This window comes from Electrophorus electricus, chromosome 4 (genome assembly GCF_041902795.1).
Source record: "Electrophorus electricus isolate QZ-2024a chromosome 4, ASM4190279v1, whole genome shotgun sequence".
In the NCBI taxonomy this organism is placed as follows: domain Eukaryota; kingdom Metazoa; phylum Chordata; class Actinopteri; order Gymnotiformes; family Gymnotidae; genus Electrophorus; species Electrophorus electricus.
In genome coordinates, this window is record NC_137500.1 from 24,672,252 (window position 1) to 24,695,368 (window position 23,117).

General features: G+C 43.2%; 2 protein-coding genes across 9 annotated transcripts; one reads left to right on the forward strand and one right to left on the reverse strand.

Annotated features, from left to right (window-relative positions):
- Positions 1-571: 571 nt before the first annotated feature.
- On the reverse strand, positions 572-12,772 carry hrasa (HRas proto-oncogene, GTPase a). 5 transcript variants are annotated; one of them, XR_014123287.1, is made up of 7 exons: positions 12,466-12,768; positions 6,854-7,019; positions 4,908-5,086; positions 3,652-3,811; positions 2,507-2,632; positions 2,036-2,168; positions 572-1,625 (listed from the first exon to the last, which is right to left on the reverse strand). XR_014123287.1 is itself a non-coding variant. In XM_027016360.3 (6 exons), exons 2-5 carry the CDS (start codon positions 6,962-6,964, stop codon positions 2,513-2,515), a joined length of 570 nt encoding a protein of 189 aa, XP_026872161.1. In that variant the 5' UTR covers positions 6,965-7,019; positions 12,605-12,761; the 3' UTR covers positions 572-1,625; positions 2,507-2,512. The 5 variants fall into 5 exon arrangements, 4 of the variants coding, with proteins under 4 accessions (XP_026872161.1, XP_026872160.1, XP_026872162.1 ...); XM_027016360.3 differs by lacking the exon at positions 2,036-2,168 and having other exon boundaries at positions 12,605-12,761; XM_027016359.3 differs by lacking the exon at positions 2,036-2,168 and having other exon boundaries at positions 12,466-12,761.
- A 365-nt stretch (positions 12,773-13,137) lies between these two features.
- lrrc56 (leucine rich repeat containing 56) lies at positions 13,138-21,187 on the forward strand. Of its 4 annotated transcripts, none has more exons than XM_027016353.3 (12): positions 13,138-13,712; positions 13,814-13,901; positions 14,781-14,841; positions 15,876-15,972; positions 16,074-16,271; positions 18,280-18,478; positions 18,643-18,837; positions 19,306-19,373; positions 19,736-19,869; positions 19,985-20,199; positions 20,329-20,626; positions 20,720-21,187. In XM_027016353.3, exons 1-12 carry the CDS (start codon positions 13,557-13,559, stop codon positions 20,892-20,894), a joined length of 1,884 nt encoding a protein of 627 aa, XP_026872154.2. In that variant the 5' UTR covers positions 13,138-13,556; the 3' UTR covers positions 20,895-21,187. The 4 variants fall into 4 exon arrangements, with proteins under 4 accessions (XP_026872154.2, XP_026872156.2, XP_026872155.2 ...); XM_027016355.3 differs by having other exon boundaries at positions 16,074-16,181; XM_027016354.3 differs by having other exon boundaries at positions 20,356-20,626; positions 20,720-21,186.
- The last annotated feature ends 1,930 nt before the right edge of the window (positions 21,188-23,117 follow it).

The window sequence follows — 23,117 nt, forward strand, 5'->3', positions numbered from 1 at the left end:
AATCCTTAAAGAGCTCTTAATAATAATAATAATAATAATAATTACTATTATTATTTAATTGAGTGCAGTTTCAGGCTATTATTCCCATGTCTGATTATCAAGGCACAGAATGAGTACAGAAGTTACTACCATTTTCAGTTTAATAGTTCAGATGGTTTGACAAACATCAAGAAACTAATTTTTAGCAGTCCGCTGCTTCCTATAATCCATTTACTTGACATTCAATTTGACCTAAAATCTCCACAATGTAGATTTACTACCAATACACCATATGCAAATGTGTATTGTTGCTATCAGCATCAGACAAATGCTCTTTAGCTGTAAGTGCAGTGACTCCTGGTATGGCAGGCTTCTGTTCTCATAACACGGGAAATAATTGTGTTGGAGGATGGCTTCACCTTCTGCATTAGAGCAGTTATTGTACATATTAGATTTTTTCATTAAATAGCAGCAAAGGACCATAGTCAACACATAGTAATAATAACCAAATACTTAAAGCCAAACAGTAGATGGCGCTAAGTATCAGGTTATTATGATAACTGGTAGATTTTGCAAAATAACACACCAAAAATTCACTAGGGGTATTTATTTCCTTTGTTTTACTTATTCAGACAATGCACAACTAACTGCAAGAACCAAAACTAACTTTAAAACCATTTCATACTGTTCCATGAAAATTAACATTACAAATGGGACCTTTCAAATAGGTTAAAAAAAAGGTTTGATACTTTTTTTAAATAATATTTGGAATGTTATGTCAGATCTTATTGAATTGTTGTATCCAGAACCGTATTATAATATCTGGTACTTATATGCAGTCGATTTTACATCACACTCATGTTACACGCCATCTGTGCTATCAAAGTTTTAGCCAAACATGCAGATCTTGAAAACTATTTTTACTGAAGTCCAGTAACTGGGCAAAAATAAAAAATAAATCAGCCAGCCTGTTCAACATTTCTCTGGTACAACGGGTACACATGGACCAACACTCGCAGTGTATCTGATGCAGCGGTAGAGCCAAGTCCCCACGGTTATCAACGCAAATCTCGTCACGAGAGTCTCGTGCTAAATCAATGGCCTGTTAAGCAAAACAAATGTAGCTAACTGTGAGGAGAGAAGCAACTCCGGTGAGGCATGTAGTTTCTTTCTCTCGGCAGCTTCTCTCGGCGCTCTCATTTTCAGGCCCGTTTGCTGTCGGTGAACAGCATCAGAGTGGCGCGAGGTGCCTGAGATGACGTCACTAGTGTCCAGTCCTTATGATGGGAGTGTGAGAGCCCCGGCGTCCATTAAAAAGCCAGTGTTGAGACTTAGGAGTACAATAAATTAAGAGGACATCGAAGGAGCTGCCCAGGATTATCACACTGGAGTTAAAGAACAGACAAACTGAAACAAGTCATTAGTGGTGTGTTGTCAGGCAGATGTGGACAACCAGAGGAGGTCAGCTCTGGTCTTGGGCAAGGCACCAGTTTTCCTCTGAATGTTCGCTGTGCGGTCAACGCGGCACCTTTGCTTTGGCTCCTGTTTGTAATTTCCGGTTATGATTTGAGTCTCTGTACCTCCTTCTGTGGTCCACTCTGTCTGCTGGAGCCATAGGTCCACGTCTCAACTCAAAGAGTGGTCGGCTGAGGAGGAAACAACAGTCTTTTTTACGCACTGCAAAAAAAATGCGGCAATTTTCCACCCAGAATACAGACAGAGGAGTGGCTTAGAAGCAGCAATGTGTGTTATAACCCTTTGTTTTTCAGCCCAAAGTAAACCTATAGGTTTATTTTTCCCTTCAACTGCATCTCTATTTAAAGTAACAATGGTGCTATAGATTATGCAAATCTTTTAACAGGGGTCTTTCTCATAAGTCATTTCAAAAGTTGCATGCAGCTATGCACGGATGTGAGATAAAAGTGCCCATACAGTATTATACTCATGATTCATGGGATAACGTCATGAGAAAACTAATCTAAGCCCAGTGCGGCCCAGACAGTAGTAACGGCATCTGTTACAACATAAACAGCAGAAACTGATCTAAGTTCAGTACCGTGACATTGACGACACCAGATAGCTCTGTAGATCTTTACTGATCTTGGGGGGGAAATAGCAGATCTCCCAGCTTCCTGTGATTTGTATCTTTCACTTGTATTGCGCTGTTCCGTGCTTGCTGCACAGCCGTGCTTTTATGGAAAGGGAGGCCGTAAATAGCATTGCCTGCTTATACAATCACACCCCAGAGTGCATTCAGACTAGAGTTACATAAATATGCTCTTATGTGAATAACAGGAGAGTGCCACAGTAATGAAGATGATTCCTTTCTCATTAGTTTTAACCATAAGCCTTTTCAAGCACCTGCGTAGATACAGAAGTTAAATATGAACCTGCAGTTGGTGGGATGAAGGGATCTATTGCGTTGGCAATGGCTTTAATAAAAGTTAAAGAGGGTTATTCTATGGCTATAGCTTGATTGTATAGATTAGGGTGTGTGCGTGTGTGTATTCCAAAGTGTGCTAAGCACCTTATATCATGACACCACGCAGCGACAACTCATGCAGTCTTGGCCGCTTTCGTCGGGTGGATTGAGCTTCCTCAGCTTGTGCTGTCGGATCTCTCGTACTAGTGTGTAGAACGCGTCCTCCACGCCCTGCGGAGTGCAGTCATCCACACATTAACCCCCCACCCCCTGGGAGGCCAGAGCACACTCACCCACACATTAACCCCCAGCAAAAGACTGGTTCTGTCTGCCAGGCCATAGAGCACAGCCTCAGAGACTGCAGACCGGCGTGTGGCAGGACCACAGCCTTATCTGATTACCGACAGAGTCTGCTCTCTCTCTCTCTCTCTCTCTCTCTCTCTCTCTCTCTCTCTCTCTCTCTCTCTCTCTCTCTCTCTCTCTCTGGCTGCAGTCATCTTCTCATACGGAGCTCTGAGATTTTCCACAGCATCAGAACATTCCGAATTTAAATTTAGACAGAATGCACAGCACAGTCATGTGCACTTGGAAGAGTTCCACTAACATTATGGAATGATCGCACTGTGGGAATTCATCAGATGCCAAGAGAGCAAGAAGGGCAGATCAGGCTCACGCAAACGCTTTGGATCCTCTTCAATATGTTTCTCAATAAGTTCTCATAACTCTCACTGACGGCGTGCACCTGCGCCTCCCCTCCCCTCCCCTCTCCTCTCTCAATGTAAGAGGACATTGTAACAATAAAACACTTCTCTGGTTTATAGGTAGGCTCTCTAGCGTATTATTATATTTAAGAGCACTGAGATACATGCAGGAAAGGATGCAGGCAATTGTTTTTTTGCTAAATTATTTTTCTTAAACTCTACTGACAGTCATTTTCTGTGCTATGTATTCACACTCTAGCAATAGAGGATGATGAGAATGGACTTCATTAGCGGTCTTATGACCGCTAATGAATCACCTACAGCGTCACGCAACGCGTTCATCTCAAAAACATCACGCAGTCTTTGTGTGTGTGACTCTGTGTGTGTGTGTGTGTGTGACTCTGTGTGTGTGTGTGTGTGTGTGTGTGTGTGTGTGTGTGTGTGTGTGTGTGTGTGTGTGTGTGTGTGTGTGTGTGTGTGTGTGTGTCTGAGGCCCTGTCCTCCCCAGTTCTGTGGGTGGGAGCGTTAAAGCCTGTGGTGGGTGCTCACTTGTCTCGTCTTGGCTGAGGTCTCAATGTAGGGGACACCGTAGCTGCGGGCCAGCTCCTGCGCCTGCCGCGTGTCCACTGTGCGAACCGGGAGGTCACATTTATTACCCACAAGCACCATTGGCACGTCGTCCGAGTCCTTCACCCGTTTGATCTGTTCCCTGTCAGACAAAACGGGGCACGTTGGGAAATCAAACTCAAAAAGGAACATTTGCTTCTGCTTTGCCTAACCTTTATTCATTTATTTATTTTCCCAAACATTTGTGGTAAACTATTGCACAGGTGGTCCCAAGCTCACGGCGCTTCAAGTCAATGCCTCAGGTAAAGCAGAGAGTCTTAGTTACTTATAAGACCAGTGCTTCTGCATGTTTGCAAGCAGAGTCCTGTACACCAGTGCTCTGGCAGGTTTCCATTTGAGGGCACAGGAGTAAGACGATGCCACCACAGAGTGTGAGCGAGTATATATGTGTGTGTGTGTGTGTGTGTGTGTGTGTGTGTGTGTGTGTGTGTGTGTGTGTGTGTGTGTGTGTGTGTGTGTGTGTGTGGGTGGGTGAGTGGTTGTATGTGTGTGTAAAACAGACAGCGCCAACACAGTTCTTTAAATTCTCCTTGCTGTAAAACTCCACTGGATGTGTTATCAGACTAGTAGAGGTATTCTAGGACACTCGTTTTTTCTTTCATTGTTAAAAACACAGGAAGAAGCATATGGCCAAAGAGGGTGGAACACTGAAAGAATCAGTATATAAATCTACAGATTTATTTGCTGAGGTTTAAGCCACATTTCAAGGTTAGCTTTTATAGACCAAGCTGATGCTTTTTCTATTGTGTACCATAAATCACTATATACGCCACCAAACCTCACTACCTATGGTGCATTCCACTAAATGACAAAGTGTGCGTTATTCATTCATCCTCCTCTCCCGTTGTCTTTCCATGCCCTTGAGTGATCGGTATCTCGCCTCTCCACCCACACACTGGCTCTCAGAATTCAGATCGATTTCACTGGTATCTTACTGTAGCCTAGCAGTAGGAGGCTGTGCCTCCCTTAGCCGTGACAGATGCTGCAGGAGCTGGTCGGAGATTTGGTTCGACAATGGCAGAGGGCGGTTGTGCTCGGAGGTGGTGTTCCTCGGTTTTTAAATAGCATGGGCCTGTGGTGGGTTATAGGCGATGTGAAACGCTGTCTCGTTCCCCACCTGTTCTGTACCCTGGAGTCTTTTTTCGGGCTCGATAAAATAACGAACGGACCCCGAGCACCTGTACTGATGAATGTCCTCGAAGGACTTGGTGTTATTGATGGCGAAGACACAGAGGAAGCCCTCGCCTGTCCTCATGTACTGGTCTCTCATGGCGCTGTACTCCTCCTGACCTGCTGTGTCCAGGATGTCCAGGAGACATGTCTCCCCATCAATCACCACCTGCTTCCTGTACGAGTCCTGGGAAAAGGGAGGTGTTTCCTAAAGACAGGCTAAGGAACATCGTAAGTCCACGCCCTGGTGTTGATGCTCGAAGACCACAAAGCCTCATGCTGCTAACCAGCCGGTCTCCGAAACACCTGCCTTGTACCTTATGAAACTCATTTATTTCATATGAGCATTTTATTATGAGTTTACAATTATAGAACAGACCTTGTGGCCTAACTGTATAGTCGTCATCTGCCGTGTACTGTGCTCGTTACTGACCAGTTTCAGGACCATTGCTGACCAGGTGGTATTTTTTAGCCGTTCAGTGTCAAAGCAGTGTCATTTAACCCACAGCAATCTGGAACAGAAGCTGCCCAGTGATCAAGGGCTAAAGTATAACTAACAAAAACTATCCACAGTAATACATAAACATACAAGGTCTTTCTAACAACTATGTCTAATAAAGTGGATGCATATGGATGTGTTTTATTTATTTTTTATATGGATAATCCATTCATAAAAGTAAAAGGGAAAAGAAAACAAATGAGTTGTAATCCCTGTAACAGAATGCTACTGACAGCAGTGTCTAACACACGCAAACATGTAGGCCAGTGGTCCAGATATTGCAGGGAGACCAGCTATGAAAAGGACATTGTTTGCACAGAGACTGGCATGGTGATAAAGGAGAAAAGAGAGACGAGAATGTCGCGAACACATGGACATACACACGCGCGTGCGCGCAATCACTGGCGCAGGCTACAGGGATAGCCCTGAGGATTCGTCCGACGATAGTAGCATACCGACAGTGAAGCGAGATGGAGAGAAGGAGAGATTTTAAAAAAAGAAAGAAGGCAGAAACAAGTCAAAGAAGAGAGAGAGAAAAGGTGGAGTCTAAGAGACCAGTGTTGAGCTTTAGAAAAGACAGACACACAGATGTCAGCACACCGGTGAAGGAAAAAAGCCTGAGACCATTTTATTCCAATTTAACATTTGTCATAATAAAATCAGAAATTCCTAATCAAGTCTTTGAAATACTTAAATTGCGTATTTTTTTAAATTGCGTATAAATCTTTTCAGATTCTTTTGGTGTATTTTACAAATCTTTTGGAATATTATAATTTTAGTAGTGGCCACCTCTGGCACATTGCTTCCTAAGCAATCTGAGCAAAACTGGAACTTATTAAATGAACAGCATGTCAACATGGATTCGGACAGCATGCAACACCATTAACATCACCACAGTATCAGTGAAGAGTAAGGTATCATTATTTTCTACTGCACTATTAGAACCCATAAACACCTCTGACTTTATTTAGGTCTGCAATTCATGCTTTGTCATGAACACCACCTCAAATAGTATGAATGATTTTGGTAATACTGTACTTCAATACTTCAAGTACTTTCATGCCAACAAAACTCCAATAATACTGTTCCAAAGAGGGGGTCTGAAACTATGATTCACAACACACACACACACACACACACACACACACACACACACACACACACACCTCCCCAGAACAGTGTTCATATCCAAGACGCCAGTCTCTAATAAAAATATATGAGTTAAACTAACACACTCATAAAGCACTTTATAAACAACATAGATATGCAAATATATATGCGCACACACACACACACACACACCCACACACACACAAAGGCATGCACACGCATGCACGCACGCACACACACACACAGACACATCCATGCACATACACATGCAGGCACACAAAGGCATACACACGCACGCACACACGCAAACGCACGCGCACGCGCACGCACGCACACGCACCTTACCTCTATGGTAGGGTCGTATTCATCCACAAAGTGGTTCTGGATGAGTTGGATGGTGAGAGCACTCTTGCCCACACCTCCAGCTCCCACCACCACCAGCTTGTACTCAGTCATTCTCTCTGCTCCTCTTCAACTGCTCACCCCTGAGGGACTTCACAGTAATGCAGCTCTACGGGAACAGAAGCAAAAAAAACAAACAAACACCACACACGCGGCATGAATAAGCACGTGTGTTACCATAGTGAAATAAACCGGTCTGCTGGCAATTATCTACAGTATTGGTGGCAATGGAAACTCAAACAAGCATGTGTGTAGCGGGATGGGTGAGCTTTATATATGGCACAAAGTCAAACATTCTCATGTCGTGGAATACTCAACTGTTGTGTGAGGGTCAAAGGCCCGGTTGTTGTAAAACAGCACGGGAAACACCTTTAGATGCCCTTCTCCCTCAGCCAATCAAGAGGGGAGATCAGGACTTTTCTTTTTAAGAGATGCATTTTTAAGAGAGCCCAGCGGAGCCAAACCACAGCCCTGCTTCTTCCTGTGCCAGCATTCTATTAACGAGTACAGAGCTTCTCCAGTCCTAACAAAGAGGCTAATGTAACCCATGGCTAAATATAATCTAGAGTTGCCCAGGCAGATGGTGTTGCTGTATATTAATGAAAAACAACAACAACAACAACAACAACAAAAAAGTGGTACTGCTTCCCAAGAGGGTGAGGCACTAGGAGCTTTAGTCTGGCTTAGGTTACAGTGGGCTTTCCAGCATGCAGAATGGCCTGCCATCATCAGCCTGATTCTAGAGGCCAGTTCCTCCTACCCTGAGCCGTGCCGTGTGGTAATGGATTGATATAGTAATATTTCACAGTACAAGTTGATATTTGGTGTATTGTTGAAATACGCTGTGGATGTCTATGACATTTTACAAATTTACAGGGGAAGTAACCAAAAATATGGAATATTTTTCTGTACCTCTTGCCATAAATACTATAACCCCTGACACAAATGCACTTATATTGTTTCTCTCATAAACTGCGACCGGCTGGGTGTGGCCAGTACGTATTGCTGGCATGAATCAAACATTACCATCTACCACAGGATTATTCAACATTTAAAGCTCCACAGAAAAAGAAAACGACTTGTACAGGGAACACTGACTCATGCAGTATCACAGCATTTGATCAAAAGCCATCAGCCAATTGATTACGGCAAGAGTGTGCAAGCTTCGCTCTGAGGAGTGTGCCCAGCACATGCAGTCCAGCATTCACTAATCGAGCATTTTGACAGCCAAAACCATGAGGTGATTTAGGCATTTGTCGGCTGATCTGAAGTATCTCACATTCATTTCAACAAGATGTGGTGCCCTTATCAGGAAACAGTGTAAAGTAATAAAAGACCAGCCCGAGTCTACTTGTATCAGAGGAAGTGCAAAATAACAGAAGTAAAAAAAAAAAAGAAAAGTTTTCCTACAGGTCAGAGATCAGTCCTGAGTTAGCAAAACAGTAAAGCAATCTACCAGTTCACTGGCAACGGAGAGAGCTGCTGAAATGACAAAACAGACCCACTAATAAATGTCACTTAGTGGTTTTTCACAAGCTATAAGAGTAAATACGTGCAGAAAATAAATTAGTAGTATAGCAAAATCTAATGCAACAATATCAGCAGTTCCTGGGAGGTATTTCATGCTATCACAGCTACATAATATAATATATATATATACAATTCAAAGTGTATTGCCATTGTTAGCTCTGGGAGAGGCACCAGGATTACGTCCAAAATGACAGGCATTCCTAATATAACATACATACTCTGAGACACAATTTTAAACTAGTATAAATACTTTTCATTATGAATAATTTGTATTTGTATTTCTACGCTATTGCTTTAATAATTGTGTGAGCATGTAATATGTTATGCATTTACTACTAGACTCATAGCCATTTATAGCACTAACACACACACAATAATACAGAAGCATGTATAATTACATAAGCAGTTAGTCCTATGAAGAAGGGATAACAGTAGTGGTTTTATGGCAAATAATATAGGTAATAATATTGCGGCTCAGCAGCTTCTCCGCGATGACAACCTCCTCATTGTAACAGCAGCCCAGAGCCAGCTGACACAAAATACTCAAAACCACAAACTTTCATACGACGGCGAGAGGCGAGAGTCAAACCCGACGCCATGTGCTGGCAGGCCTGGTCTGATCCCAGCCACACCCCAACCACCACAGCTGATGAGCAGGAGTGCGTGTGCCTAGCTAGAACCCCGCCCTACAAAACAAGGCTCAGCTGGGTGCCGCTGAACCGGATCCTCCACAATCACGATACAAGTGTGCGCCAGGAGCCAGAAGAGAGGGCAGAAGACCACCATAGAGAAAGATTGATGACCGAAACACGGCAGGTATGTGTATCACTTGCATGCTGTATTTAAATGAACAGATTCGGTACGGCTTTGGGTTCAAATTACATGAAAATAAAAAAGCCCCCCCAGGTCACCCCACCTCGCCCACTCCCCCAAGCCAGGTCAGCGTGATGGCAGGCTTGAAGATCAACCATAAGACCAATGCATGTGAATGATTAACTGTGATCACATCCTGAACAGGTGATTCATTTTACAGGAAAAGGAAGGACCAGATCAACAGATTACAGACGGCAAGACAGGCAGTATACAGGTAGTGGATACTCTGAAAACCCCCAGGGTTCCACGTTTTTCAGCTTTTTCAGATGTCATGTGACCAAAAACCTTTTCTTTAGGTTTCCTGTTCATTATATATCCTAAGGATAAGTGGGTAAACATCACTGTCATGAGACATCTGCATAGATGCCCGTCCCATCAGTAAGGCACGGGATTTTGCAGGCATGTTAGTTTCAAATGGCACACACTATAAATTTTTTTGGGGGGGGTGTCACATGTTGAGCATCACAGATGTAGGTAATTGATATAACTCTCATGGTATAAATAGAATTCTGCTTTAACGTGCCACATCACACACAAATCAACAACCATCATTACGCGCAAAAAAAATCTCCAACCATCAAATGGCAAGTGAAAATGATCATGAAGAATATGAACAATTTAATGGATAGTTATTATTCTCACTATAAGAGTCAACAAATGACTACCAACCTTCTAGATTGTGTCTTATTTGAATTTTGTCTATTTTAAAGCAAAACAGCATTTGACAAAACAGGCACTGTGGATTAATAATACAGGCAAACTCTTGGAAATTTAAATTTTCAAGATATCAGCATTATTTGTTGGGGCATTTTGTCTGCTCAGAGTGAGGCCGAGAGGAGCAGAGGTCCTTGCCTGGTGTCTCCCTCTTATAATTAGTTACTGAGCATGGTAAGCCTTATGAAAGATAACTGATCTGTATCTGAAATGATCTGGTTTATGCTGGACAAATCAAATTTAAAAAATGCTTAAGTTCAGCTATTTTTAATATCGACGATCCCAACAGTGTCTCCAACACAAATCGTACATGAAACACATCTGGGTCCATGTTTTGCGCTACCAAATCCCTGAAACAGAGATTTTTGTGCAACATATCCTGACCACACTTTATCATGACAGAGATCTCAAAAATCAAGTCTCGAAAAATCAGCTTCAGCCTTACGCATGTTTGAGCCGCCGGACTTAAGTAAATAAAAAAGTGTGCGACCTCTAGGACAGATTCTGAAGCGTCTTTGGAAAGTGACCGTGGAAGCAGCTGGACAAGCCACGCAGCCCCCTGGCTCTGTGAATGCGCCACGCTCATGCCAGGGGCTGCATATAGCCTGGAGCAGCAAGCTGGGTGGATGAATGGCTCACTTGGAAACCCTATAAGCCCTCTGGACCCTGAGGGTAATCTTACATGACAGCACACTGAGACATTAAGTAGGAGAGTCCACAGACAAACCCAAGGGTTGCGCGTTACATCCAACCGCAAGGGCACTGAGGCCACTGCGTTGGACATAGATACGAGACCGTGTCTGTAACCAGGGCTGGCCCAGTAGCAATATTTTGACATTAGTTTCAAAATGTAAAAGTACGTTGATAGAGTAAATCGTTTTGGGATAGGATTATTTCCTCATATAAAAGTCCATGAAGTCTTTTGTTTGTGATCCAGTATGCATTCCTTAAAAATATTTATGAATCCAGTTAGCATTAATGGAGGAAGAATGGCAAACAGAAAACTGACTTGCAGACTGAAATATGGTCAACACATCTCCCCTGGGCCAGATCCTTTACAATCCATCTACTTGGTTAAAGGATCAATTCTGGCTAAGGTGCTTGCCTCCTACAGTGATGATCAATTTTCCATGGAGTGAAGACAGCAAAAGGGATCTCTGGAGAGTCCGGACACGGTCTTAAACACTGCGGACGCATGAGTGAGGCTCCGCACCAGCTTTGACATCACTCCTCTAAACAACACGGGCGAGTGAGAGCCATGTCCTGCAAAACTATCCTGCACCGCAGGCTTGACTCGACAGGGCATTAGTAAAAAATACGCTGCTAAAAAAGACTTAAGAGTGCAATAAGGAAAGTGACTCAACCACTAGAATTCCTTCTGCAGCAATAAATGCTTTATAAAAACAATACCCCAAGAAAACTGTGCTCGGACGTAATGACTGCTGGGCTTTAAGCTAAGTTATTGAAGGTATAGTGCAAGCCTTCATCTTTCCTCTATAACCAGCGACTCAACAGATTCTTGTGTTTTTTCCCCCTTCTATCTCTAAGCATGCGCTGACACCTCTAGGCCTGTGGGGTTTTAAGATTAGAATCAGCCAGTTGGAGGAGTGGGAACAGTCACATTCATGCTAAAGAATAATTACTATCAAATAACAGCTAATGTACAGACTAACTGTATTGATTTTAAGATTATGTAGAGCCTCTAACCTGTGAAATACACACAGAACGTGGCGGCATCGGCGTTGGTTTATAACTGTTGCATTCTGTAAACCATGAATAGAAATATTAAGAGTATACGCAAAACACGAGGAAGAAACGACCACAAATCTCTAATAGCTTGTAGTGGTGTGCAACTTCCGCACTGCTCCCTGCTCGCTCCAGTATGGTGGGGCGTCAACCCTACCCGTGTGGAGGTCTCAGCTGTCACATGGAGACAACCCAAACTTGAATTCAATCTGCCTATATTAATAAGGCACAAGTTCACATAAGACAACTCACGTTAACGGTCATAAAACTCGTCCTGCTTTTTGGAACCGAAAGCGTGTGATAAAATTAGCCAACGCCGACTCGGAAGTTCCCGAGGACAGAGGCAGAATTTTTGATCGATTCCAACGGCACTAGCGGGCTGCTGGCGGTAGCTCCGCTATTCCAGTGTCACTTGCCTGTTGCTTTAACATAGGGCAGTGCAAAAAGAAACCGCTTGTGTTACTTTTTAAATCAGCGGTGTTACAAATAAGTGAAACTGTTAAACCACATTTTCTCCACTATGCCTGTTGGTGATGGTCTAGAATTTTGAATGACGATTCAAAACCACGATCTAGTTTTCTGTTAGATCAGGGTAAACCAGTAGGTTAAACACGACCATATTTTACCAGTATTTTGTAAGGTGGTGACCACTCTGTACAGTTTTTTTTACAATAACAATTTGTCCTACTTACAACAGGCAGCGCTCCAATTTGCTACGGAGATTCGGTCCACTTGATCCAGACTAGCTATGTCCCGATTAAATTTCAGTACAGAAGGTGTAATAACCGTAAATAACCACCCTTTCTCAATATGTCTGAAAAAGCTCCAAACCTTTGAAAACAGCACAAAAACAGCCGGATCGCCTTTGCTCGGAAATCAATCGGTGGTGATGATCGCTAGCTTTAGTGTCTCAGCCCGCGAACAATGTGCTCCGCTCCAGCGCTGAAGACTGAAGCAGCCCACGCCCCAGCTCCGCTAGCAGCACCGCCCCAGCGAGTAAAACACAAAAGGCGTTCCTGCTGACCACCGTTATGTTTGACATCAAGGCTTATTTTGAAAACACGTATTTGACGAGATGTTTCGCAATAACGTCCTATTAATATGTTAATTGGACTTTTTCCGACATTTACAGCTTCTCACATTTCTTTTTCCCTTAACGAATAATAGCTGTCAATAACAAGAATGGAATAGGCAAAATGCGCCTGAAGTGTTGAACAACTTTTAGGGCAACATGAAAGCACTGTAATCTTAAATGGGGTCCCAAAACCCCATTAACGGACTACAACTCCCTGTAGTCCTGACGAAGCGTATCCAGGAAGAGATGTTCCCGTTGTCAAGCAAACTTGTCTAGGGAGCCGCAGCAAAACATCCAACTGGTCAATCAGTCACTGGAATTATAAATGTTTTACAAACTAAGATAGCTAGCTGGATTAATACTTACAAAGAAATTGGTTTTACATCTACCATATTTTAGGAAAATACTTGGAAATATAAAATTTAGATTATGTAATGTAAACTATTCTAACCATTTAGTAAGCTAGTTAGCTAGTTTACATAGCTAGGTATAAGTGGTTGTTTGTATAGAATGTCTGGTTTAACTTGCAGGGTAGTCTAGGTAATTTAGCTAGCTAGCGATGTAAATTTGCCTGTCACCTAACTCTTATATAATGTGACAAAGTTTGACGAGTTAAGATAGACAGGGTTAAATGCTTTGGTTCGAAAAAAGAGAAAGAACTCAAGTGTAATTATCTCGATACCGTCTTCACATTGGTGGAAAGCGAAGATGAGTTTTTCACAAGACGCCTTTCCAGTTAGGCGACCAGCTACAGCCCGTACTTCTGTTACAGAATTCGACGGATTTTACCAAATAAACCCAAGTCCTAAAACTCCCGAGGGCTCGCACCTACTGATTGATCTTTACCTTTCTCCAGAAAAGTTGGTAAGGTCTCGAAACTCAGATTCCTTGCTTCTCTGTCACAAATAAAAACGAGCCTGCTCTGGTCAATGAATCCAAAAGTGTGTTTATTAATTGCCTTGCAGAGAAATCTATCGGGATCAGATGATTTAGATCAAGTCACAACCCTAGAGATGTGTGTTGACACCCGGCAGAATACGTTGGGCAACTTTGGTGAGATACACATAAGTGCCCTATCCAGTTATTGAGCAAAAATGTCAGTGAATATGATAAATGGAGACATCCATGTGTACATAGGTTGTCAAGATTTCTATAATGCTTGTCTAATTGTGACTCGTATTTAAAAAGGTCACCAGCAGCCAGTTCTTTCAGCCAAGTTAAATTTCCCTAAACACTGTTATCCTGTTATGATAATTACTCTTGTTTTACAGGGGCAGCATTAATTGAGCCTTTGCATCAAAAATCATATCAGCCATTTCCCCCTTTTGTGTAATCAGTTATTTTAGTTTTTGATTCTGTACAACCATCTCATTAAAATTACATAAAATCCTAAATATTTAGACTTACCTTAATTAATTCAAGTGGGCATTTAAAAATAAAACTTGCAATAATGCTATATACTATTGTTTTTATTTTGTAGAAGTAAACGGACATGTTGCAAGGGCTCAACTGTTCTTTAGTAAATGAGTCATTGCAAGGAAAAACCATAATATCCATATACTGTTCTTCCACATTCTACAAACGTACAAAATCAAAAAGTAAAATAACTGATTACACAAAAAGGGCAAATGACTGATATATGTTTTTTACAGTGCAAGAGCTCAAACGTTCTAGTTCTTATGCTCTCGGGGATCTTACTCATTTGTTCTTAAATGATTTCCTTTGCTATGAGAAAGGCACAATTGCTCAATCCATTTAGGCAGGGCGGAAGTTAATGCAGCCAGAAGTGAATCATGTCTCTCTGAAGGGATGCGTTTTGTGCTAATGAGCAGAGTTTTAAGATCTTGGGTGTGGTTGGACGCAGTGCAAGACTCAACTGATGATATTTACATCATCAAGTGTTGATGTCTCCACTCTTTTGTTGTGTTGCAGGTGTGCACTTGCCCAGTCTTGTGCAGCTGAAAATGAACAACAGTTTGATCTTATCTGTGCGGTAAGGCTCCAGTTCTCTTCTTTTGGTTGCCACTCCTACAATATGCCAGACATACTGTGTTGCTGTCAACATTTCAGAAATATATCTTTCATATTAAAAGGACAAATACATGGAAAAATGAAAATCAGTCTGTGTATGTCTTTTTGCATGCATGTGTCCGGTATTTCTAAGTTCAGTGTAATGGAATGAGGGCAGAATGAAACAGAAGTGATGTCAATTGGAAAATTCTTGTTATTACTCACATGCGTTGTGTGTGTGTGAGAGAGAGAGCCCTCTGTGCTTCAGGAATTGGGGATGTGGTCAGGAATCAGAACTTGGGTCTCTTTGCTCAGTCCGGCCCTGTGATCTGCTAGACTGCACAGGTGCATTTCCTCCAGTCCAGTGCTGGAGTATAGTACTCGATCCTCTTACCTGAATGTGGTGATGTGGCATGTTTACCCAGTGTCCCTAAGGATGCCTTTGTGGATTTGATCCATCTAGAGAACAGGTCCACCAGACGTAAGTGAAAGAAATGTATGTGAGTTTGAGCAAGTGTGTGTATGTGTGAGAAACACAGGGAAACTGAAACAGGTGTGGAGACCGATCTTAAACGTCCTAATTCTGATTACTGAATATTAGCGTATATGTTGGTTCCAGTTTGGGTTATATGCCCCTAAATCATTACAATTGGACCTACAGTTCACTCATTTTTAATTTTCAATTTGTTTTTTAATTTTCAAGACCATCGGTAAACCTTCAAACATTTCTTCTCTGCTGGGATTTCAGCGGTGCCTGGATCATTTACTGTAGTGTGTGATTATTACTGACAGGTTCAGATGTGAGGGACTCCATGGCAGAAGGGAGGAGAGGCGTGACACAGGCAGACGATACTTGACTGCTCAAAACTGAGAGGGGACGTGAAAGACTTGATAGCAGGGCGATACTGGGGCAACCGGGGGTGGGGGGCTCAGCACTTGGCCGGGGGAAGACCATCACAGCAGGGCGAAGGCTGAGCAGCGGGGTGTGGTCGCTCATGGTTCACTGTGTTTCCTTAGGGATCTCGGAACCACGCTCTCCCACCTCCGTATCCTCTCGCTGGTTCGCTGTGGCCTGGCTGACTTGGACGGAATCCTTTCGCTCTCCTCACTTAAGGTAATCTGAAACTTCAGGTTAGTGAACGGTGTTCGTTTGTGGTATTGGGACAGACCGGGCAGTTCCCTTGTTCTTATTATCCCCGTTTCATCTTTTCCCAGGAGCTGTACCTGGCCTACAACAATGTGTCGGACCTGAGCCAAGTCAGCATGCTCGAGCAGCTGGAGCTACTGGATGTGGAGGGGAACGACGTGGACGACCTGGTGCAGGTGCAGTACCTGGGCCTCTGCGGGCAGCTCAGAGCCTTGTCCCTGGAGGGAAACCCTGTATGCACAAGCCCCCACCCAGGAGCAGTAGAGGTACACCCTGGGCAAAATCTTGCTACTACCAGCAGTCTCCCAGCTGGCTCTTAGTCAATTATCCCTGGCGTTCCATAATTCAAGTTCAGATCAGCACTTAGTGCGCTGTGGCTTGTTTGTTACCGATGCCCCAGATAACTCAAGTAAATAAGTAATCACAAACATATATTAACCAAAAAAGAAACAGCTTAGTCATTGATCCCTTATTTAAAGCTGAGTGTTGTTGCTTAATATCAGTGAGTGGTGCTTTGGGGATTCAAGATGGTTGGTGGGGATTTGTGGTGAGGCATCAGATTGGGCAGGCTGGAAGCAAAAGGAAGATTATGAGGCTTGGCGTCTCTCGGCGTTGACACTCTCTGACTTTGTGCCACACACTTAAAGGCATTAGCACACTAGCCGCTCCCGGCATGCACTTCCGAGATCGGCACCAAAGTTAATGCTGTGTCTTGTGTAGATGCTACCATAACAGATGTGTGGCCACAGCTCCCACCTCCCACGGAAACCTACAGAGTCACTGTCGCTTCAGAAGCGCTTTCTGCGCAGGCGTACGACCGTCGTGTCGTGCAGTGCCGCCTCGCGCCTCGTGTCTGCTGCGCGAGCTTGTCCACCATCTCCCTGTCTCTCTTTCCCTGAACCGACCTCAAGGGCCGGAGACATAATGGCTCCGCAGGTGATCGAAATGCAATTAGCCTCCTCGGAGACATGAAAGTGGCTGGCTGATGTTTGATCTCGCCGTTCCAGGCCGTGTCCATTAGACCATGGCTGGAAGTGTAAAACACCAGAGAGTAGTGATAGACACAAGGAAAGATCCAAGGAGCCAGACCCATTTACCTTTTTTTACCTTTAGAAAATAGGAATGGCAAATCAAATCACGAAAGTGACTTGACTTCTGTGGTCTCACTGTAAGTGTTACTTTTTTTTTTTACAGATAATGATCAGTAGTGTGGATTTTCTACTCACCTATACGAATGTATGTGGGGGAGTCCTTCTGACAGTTTTGAGGTACAGCGAAAAGAGCTAAGGAAGGGTTTTCATTAATGCACCGTAGCAGGACAAACTGGAGAGGGACCGCTGCGATTGCAGACCCAATCTTTATTCAATTTGGGCTCTTCCACTGGTTTCCAGGCACCCAGTAATCAGTTTATTTTCACTCACCACAAGGAATTATGAAACTGGGGCAAAGCAACAGGCAGGCCAGAGGCTCCTGAAAATGCATCAACTCTCGTAGTGAATAAGGGATGTCCGCGCTCGCACGCCTTTTATCCTCCCTCTGTGTCCCTGTTGCGTTCTCGCGTTCTCGCGTGCCCGTTAGTCATGGACATGGGTTTGAAAGGTCGCAGTGTTAATTTGCACTCATGGCTGTTTTGTCTGCTGGTCTCTCACTCCCCCTTCTCATACCGGTGATAAAATTGGGTCATACGGTGGCTTTGATGGGTTCATGTAGCAGGCGCACAGGCACAGACCCTCTTTGCTTGTGGAAAAATGTGCCTTGGAGTGATGTGTTACATTCTGTTTATTAGACTATAAGTTTTTATTGGTCCATCTGGTTCAGAATTTCCAGTTACTCACATGCCTGGTTATTCACCTGGAATTGTTTTGTTTTTGCAGTCACCTTCCAGGTGACATATTCATAGCCTTTTTTGTTGTTGTTCGTTTTTTTTTTTTTTTATAATAGTGAGAACATTTATCAGGTTGGCATGTGCCTAAGTCTTCTCCCTCACACAATGTCGTTGGGTCTGTGGGCACATTTCTGAGTTTTCCACTAACCTTGGGGATAGAGGATAAAAATACCAGATTGTGATTTATAGTGCTATATATCCTGATTATGCCTTGAATATACATTAAAACACACTGATGGTTAAACATTTGCTTCCATTTTTGAACAAAATTATTCAGGTTTCTTACTGTTATTCTGCAGTAAAAATTAACCAACAACATATTTGCATAGCCCGACCTGACACTTCTCTTTAGATCATTGTTAGATCGACTCAGTGTGTTTGTTTGACAGGTGCCTGACTACAGGTACAACTACAGGTCTGTAGTGAGAAAGCTGGTTCCACAGCTGCGTTACCTGGATGACGTTCCGACAGAAGAAGAGGAGCCTTGCTGCTCCAGCGCTATGACGCAAGACTGGGCCCTGCTCAAATATTCCATCAAAGACAATCCTTCCATTATAGAGAGCACCAGCAACTGCTTGGAAGTTCGAGGTCTGGACAGATATCATGCGTTCAGGGAAATTGACTGATCGATGTATTGAATAATTTATTAATCATTCGCTTCATGATTAATTTTAAGTCATTTCCTCGTATATGTGCCTCCAAGCAAAGCTGTAAAGTTCCATGCTCAGATGGGTCTTGTCATGTCTGAATAGAGGACAGAGCTGCCAGTGCGCGTGGCATGAGTCGCCCCGGCTCCGCCCAACACCCAGATGCCAGTGGCTGCCCCAGTGACCTCCCCAGTGGGCCGGGCACGGTCAGGCCTCTGTCCTCCTCCACTGGCTCCCGACCAAGCTCAGTGGACTCCGATCCAGATACCCCAGACCCAGAGGCCAGCGATCTGACACATGGTCAGACATAAGTGGATTTCTCACCTTCTTCATATTAAATAATTGATGGAACAGACTGCCATTCATCAAGACTAGGCACCTCTGGTGGTGTGGTGCAGTACAGTAATGTTATTTGCCCAGTGGTGTGCTTTTATAGAGTTTCTGTATTGCCCATATGTAGCTCCACATCTCCACAGTATTCCATGAATGAGTTGTGTGACGCGATGTGATTCTTACTGCCCGTAATTGTCTCCCTGAGGACATTTAAAATTTAAAAATGTGTATAGAACAATTTTACCTGTTATATGCAGAGACTGTACTACATTACTATTGCTACAATTAGAACTGTACTGTGCATTAGCACTTTATACATATTATACATATGACAGTAAGCAATATCTGAACCAATGTTCATTTCACAGCATATATATCTAAGCCTATGCACCATCCATTCATTAATAAAACTTATTTTGCAACCTGTCTTCCTAGGGGTAGGAAGAATTCTCTTCTGTGGAAATCCTCTTCAAGCTATTCGGGCACGACGTCAGAAGATAAGGGTAGGCTTATGGATATAGAAGTGCTACCATTAGACCACTTGTGAAATCATATTACATAGATAAAGCAATTTATGCCTGCATCGTATCATAAAATTCTCCCTAAAGTCAGGTGGGAAAAACTCAAAACTAAAGGATGCTTATCAAGAATAAGAGAGCGCCTCATTTTTATCTGTACCAACAATACGTCTGATGTTCTGCGTTTTCTTTCTCTCTAACTCGTACTGTCCTTTTTCTTCTTTCCCCTCTCTCTCTCTCTCTCTCTCTCTCTCTCTCTCTCTCTCTCTCTCTCTCTCTCTCTCTCTCTCTCTGTTTCGCTCACTCTCTTTTTCCCGCGTACTCCTTAATCATTTCTTCTCCTCTAGCTTCAAGGTCCCAGCTCCCACGCCAGGCCCTGTACACAGCTCGGAGGTTACGCTCCAGAACACACGTGTGACGTGGAAAGGGACTGCAGTGACATCTTTGCTGAACTACGAGCCTGGAGGGCAGAGCACAGCAAGTACGGACCACTGAAGCCTGTTCCACATACACATTTTGTAAAACAAGCAGTCAACAAAACGTTTCTATGTCATCTTTGTTTACTCACTATATGTATTATATATCTTAAATAATAGGCGTTTTTTGGCCATTGAGAAAGACGACCAGGCCCAGAGTTTCGTCCATAGCAATGAAGATGATGATGGTAACGACAGTGATGAAGAGTATGACGAAGAAAGTCACAATCGCGGCCTCATCAGTGACAGAGAAGCAGAAAACGAACAGGAAGGAGAGAGTTTTGACCACAGAGACACTGACTCTCCTGACTCCTGTTTTCAGTCTTCTCCACCAGGTAGACCCCCTTGTTTCTCTGCATGTTGCAGGACTCACGTTTAGTAAATAACTTTTTAATCAATATTTATTTATTTATCTGTTTATTTATTTATTACTTTATTAAATCCATGTGGTGCCGTTTTCCCAGAGGTGACCAGGCTCTCTTCTTTATCAGACCACACCCCATCTCCGCCACCCAGAGACACAGCTCCCTCTAGTGGCAGAATGGCAGTGGCGCTCCGAGCCCGCAGACTTAGACTCAGTGCAAGTGTTGGAATGCAAAAACCTATCAGGGAAATCCTGTTACCAGATCCAACATTACCAAGACGCGATAGAGCACTTAAGGCTGTGAGCCCTATGAAATCTCAACCTGTTCCTCCTCACATCCTCTGTAAGCCTCACAGGCCGAGCTCCTGCCCTGTGGCGTCCCCGCTTATGGAGCACAGGTACGTTCTGTTCTTATTTGTGCAATTCCATTATTACTTTCACATATCCAACCTCAAGTTACTTAATGCGACAGTTGAACCATTTTATTTTAGTGCAGGAACTACTGATGGAAATAATCTGTCCGACGGTGAGCGCAAGCCAATCATATGCTCCACGGTGCAAGAGAGGCGGACGCCCACACGCCCACATACAGCAAAAGCCATTCTTCAGAGAACGTCTGGCCACCGAGCCCTCCTATCTGGCAAAGGAAGTCCTAACTTGGACTGAAGCCACTAGCCCTGAGACCTTTTGGACTGCTATGTCTCCCAAGGAAGTACTGTCTCCTAGTGGCATTGCCTGTCTTTCCTTGATCTCAGGCACCTTCAGAAAGAGTGTGTGCTGAATCAATAAAAGCTCTTTATTTGACAGTAATAATAGTAGTAATAGTGTTTTCTCTCATTCCAGCACCATGCTGAGCAGGCTAGGCCTGACATGTTTGAGGACGAGTGGGTGAATGAAAGATGCTGATAAACTGTTTATTCTTTCTGCACTATATAATGAAATGTTGGTCTTGCTTTAATTTTCTCATAATTTCTCAGTAAATATTTTTGAAATATGAATATTTTATGCTACAGTTCTTTCCTATCCAAAGCATAGAGTTCACATCTGCCTTTAAAGCTAAGATGTAATTATTTAATTGCTTTTAAAACTTAAATGTGGCTTGTTTCCACTTACCTAAAAGACAAGACAAATGAACTATAGATTTTAGTAATATTATTTGCACCACTTGGGGGTGCTCTGTGAGTGCCTGTCCACGTCGCTTTCCTTATAGGCGTTTTACATAATATCTGAAAGATGATCACACATCCAACATAAAGGTATAGCTGTAACAAAGGCTGCAGACAGCCACGCTACCTGGGACTCAAACGCAGGGCTGATGGGAGGTAAACATGAGCGCTGCCCACCAGACCAAAGAGCCAGCTCCCTGCCATAGCCAAAGCACCCAATTAGCCTTCCAGTCTGTCCCAATACCAAAAGTGACACTTTCTGTCACACCATTCTCCCCTTCAGGGGGTGACGTTCCCAGTCACACTGCCTTCACCTCTGGGGAGTGCCCCTGTGCATGACCTTGTCCACATACAACTGCCCTTTCCATCAGGGCCACACCCATGCCCCACATGAGGGGTCTTCACACTGGGCTACACCATCCCCTCACAGCAGGGGTGGGTTCCTCAACCTGGGGAACACTCTTAACGGCCTCCCCATGATCCCACGTCTGACGCCATGTGTAACAAAGGCTGAAGGCAGCCACCCTACCCAGGACTCTAACCCAGGGCTGACTGGAGGTAAATGTGAGCTCTGACCACAGAGGCAGCTCTCTGGAATATATTAATGAGTGAGAATTCCTTTCAGATGATGGTGAAGCGTATGAGGAACACTTTCTGCATTTTGATTGGAACCCTGGTAGGTATGTCCTCTCCTCATTTGCCGTTCCATGTTGACACCAGCTGAGTGCCTTCAGTATTGCCTTTGGATTTTTGAGCAAGTCTAATCCTGTGCACCAGACCATGCACCTGCATGTGTGCTCGCAATGGAATTCTGAATGCAAATCAAAGAAATGTAGACATGCTATTCCAGGTGTCACTCAAATATGTTTCCCAGTTCCAGTGAACCTCAAAACACAATGCACATGACAGCAATCATGACTACATATTTATTCAGTTATATGTCAATAAAAATGTCTAATGGAATAATATTACATAATGTTATGATTTATTTGTTGTTCAATGTTTGTTTGAAAATTGATTATCAATTTTAATTATTGGATGCATTGGAATATCCTAATGGGGTCCAGCCCAGCCTGTTTTTAAGCTTTAATACCTTAGTCTGACAGACACTAACCATACTACATGTTTAATAATTAGTTTATATACAGTTTCAGCCACTTTCACCTTTACATTCATGGCTCGGTTCAACCTTACTTATTTTAACACACAACTTCTTAATTTCATGAGAAAATCTCTGCTTGTGGAGACTGGTGTAAGAGGACTTCCCTTCACACTATGTGTAGAGCCAACAGCATAGAACACAGTCTTCACAACCCTCCTATAAATCAGGCTTCACTAGATTACAGGCCTGCTTTATTTGACTTAATGCATGAAAACAGCCTAGTTGTATTTTGCACATTGTGAAAAGCAGGGGAATTTAAAAGCTAATGTCTGCAGTCATTCTGCACCTCTTTTGCAATTCATATTATTTCAACATTGTATGGCTGTTGCAATTAAACATTTGTTTTGCTGTGTATTATCTGAAGCTTGTCGATAATCCATATGGAAGGATGCTGTTGTAAATGTTCACAAATTACTTTGTGACTGGCAGTAAGATTGAACTTGATTAACTCATAAAATAACAATGTTTATTATTATGAACTATTATTATGAACTGTGTGTGTGTGTTTGTTTGTTTCGTAAAAGAGCCAAAGGCATGGTAAGTTGTTTATCAGTGGTACTC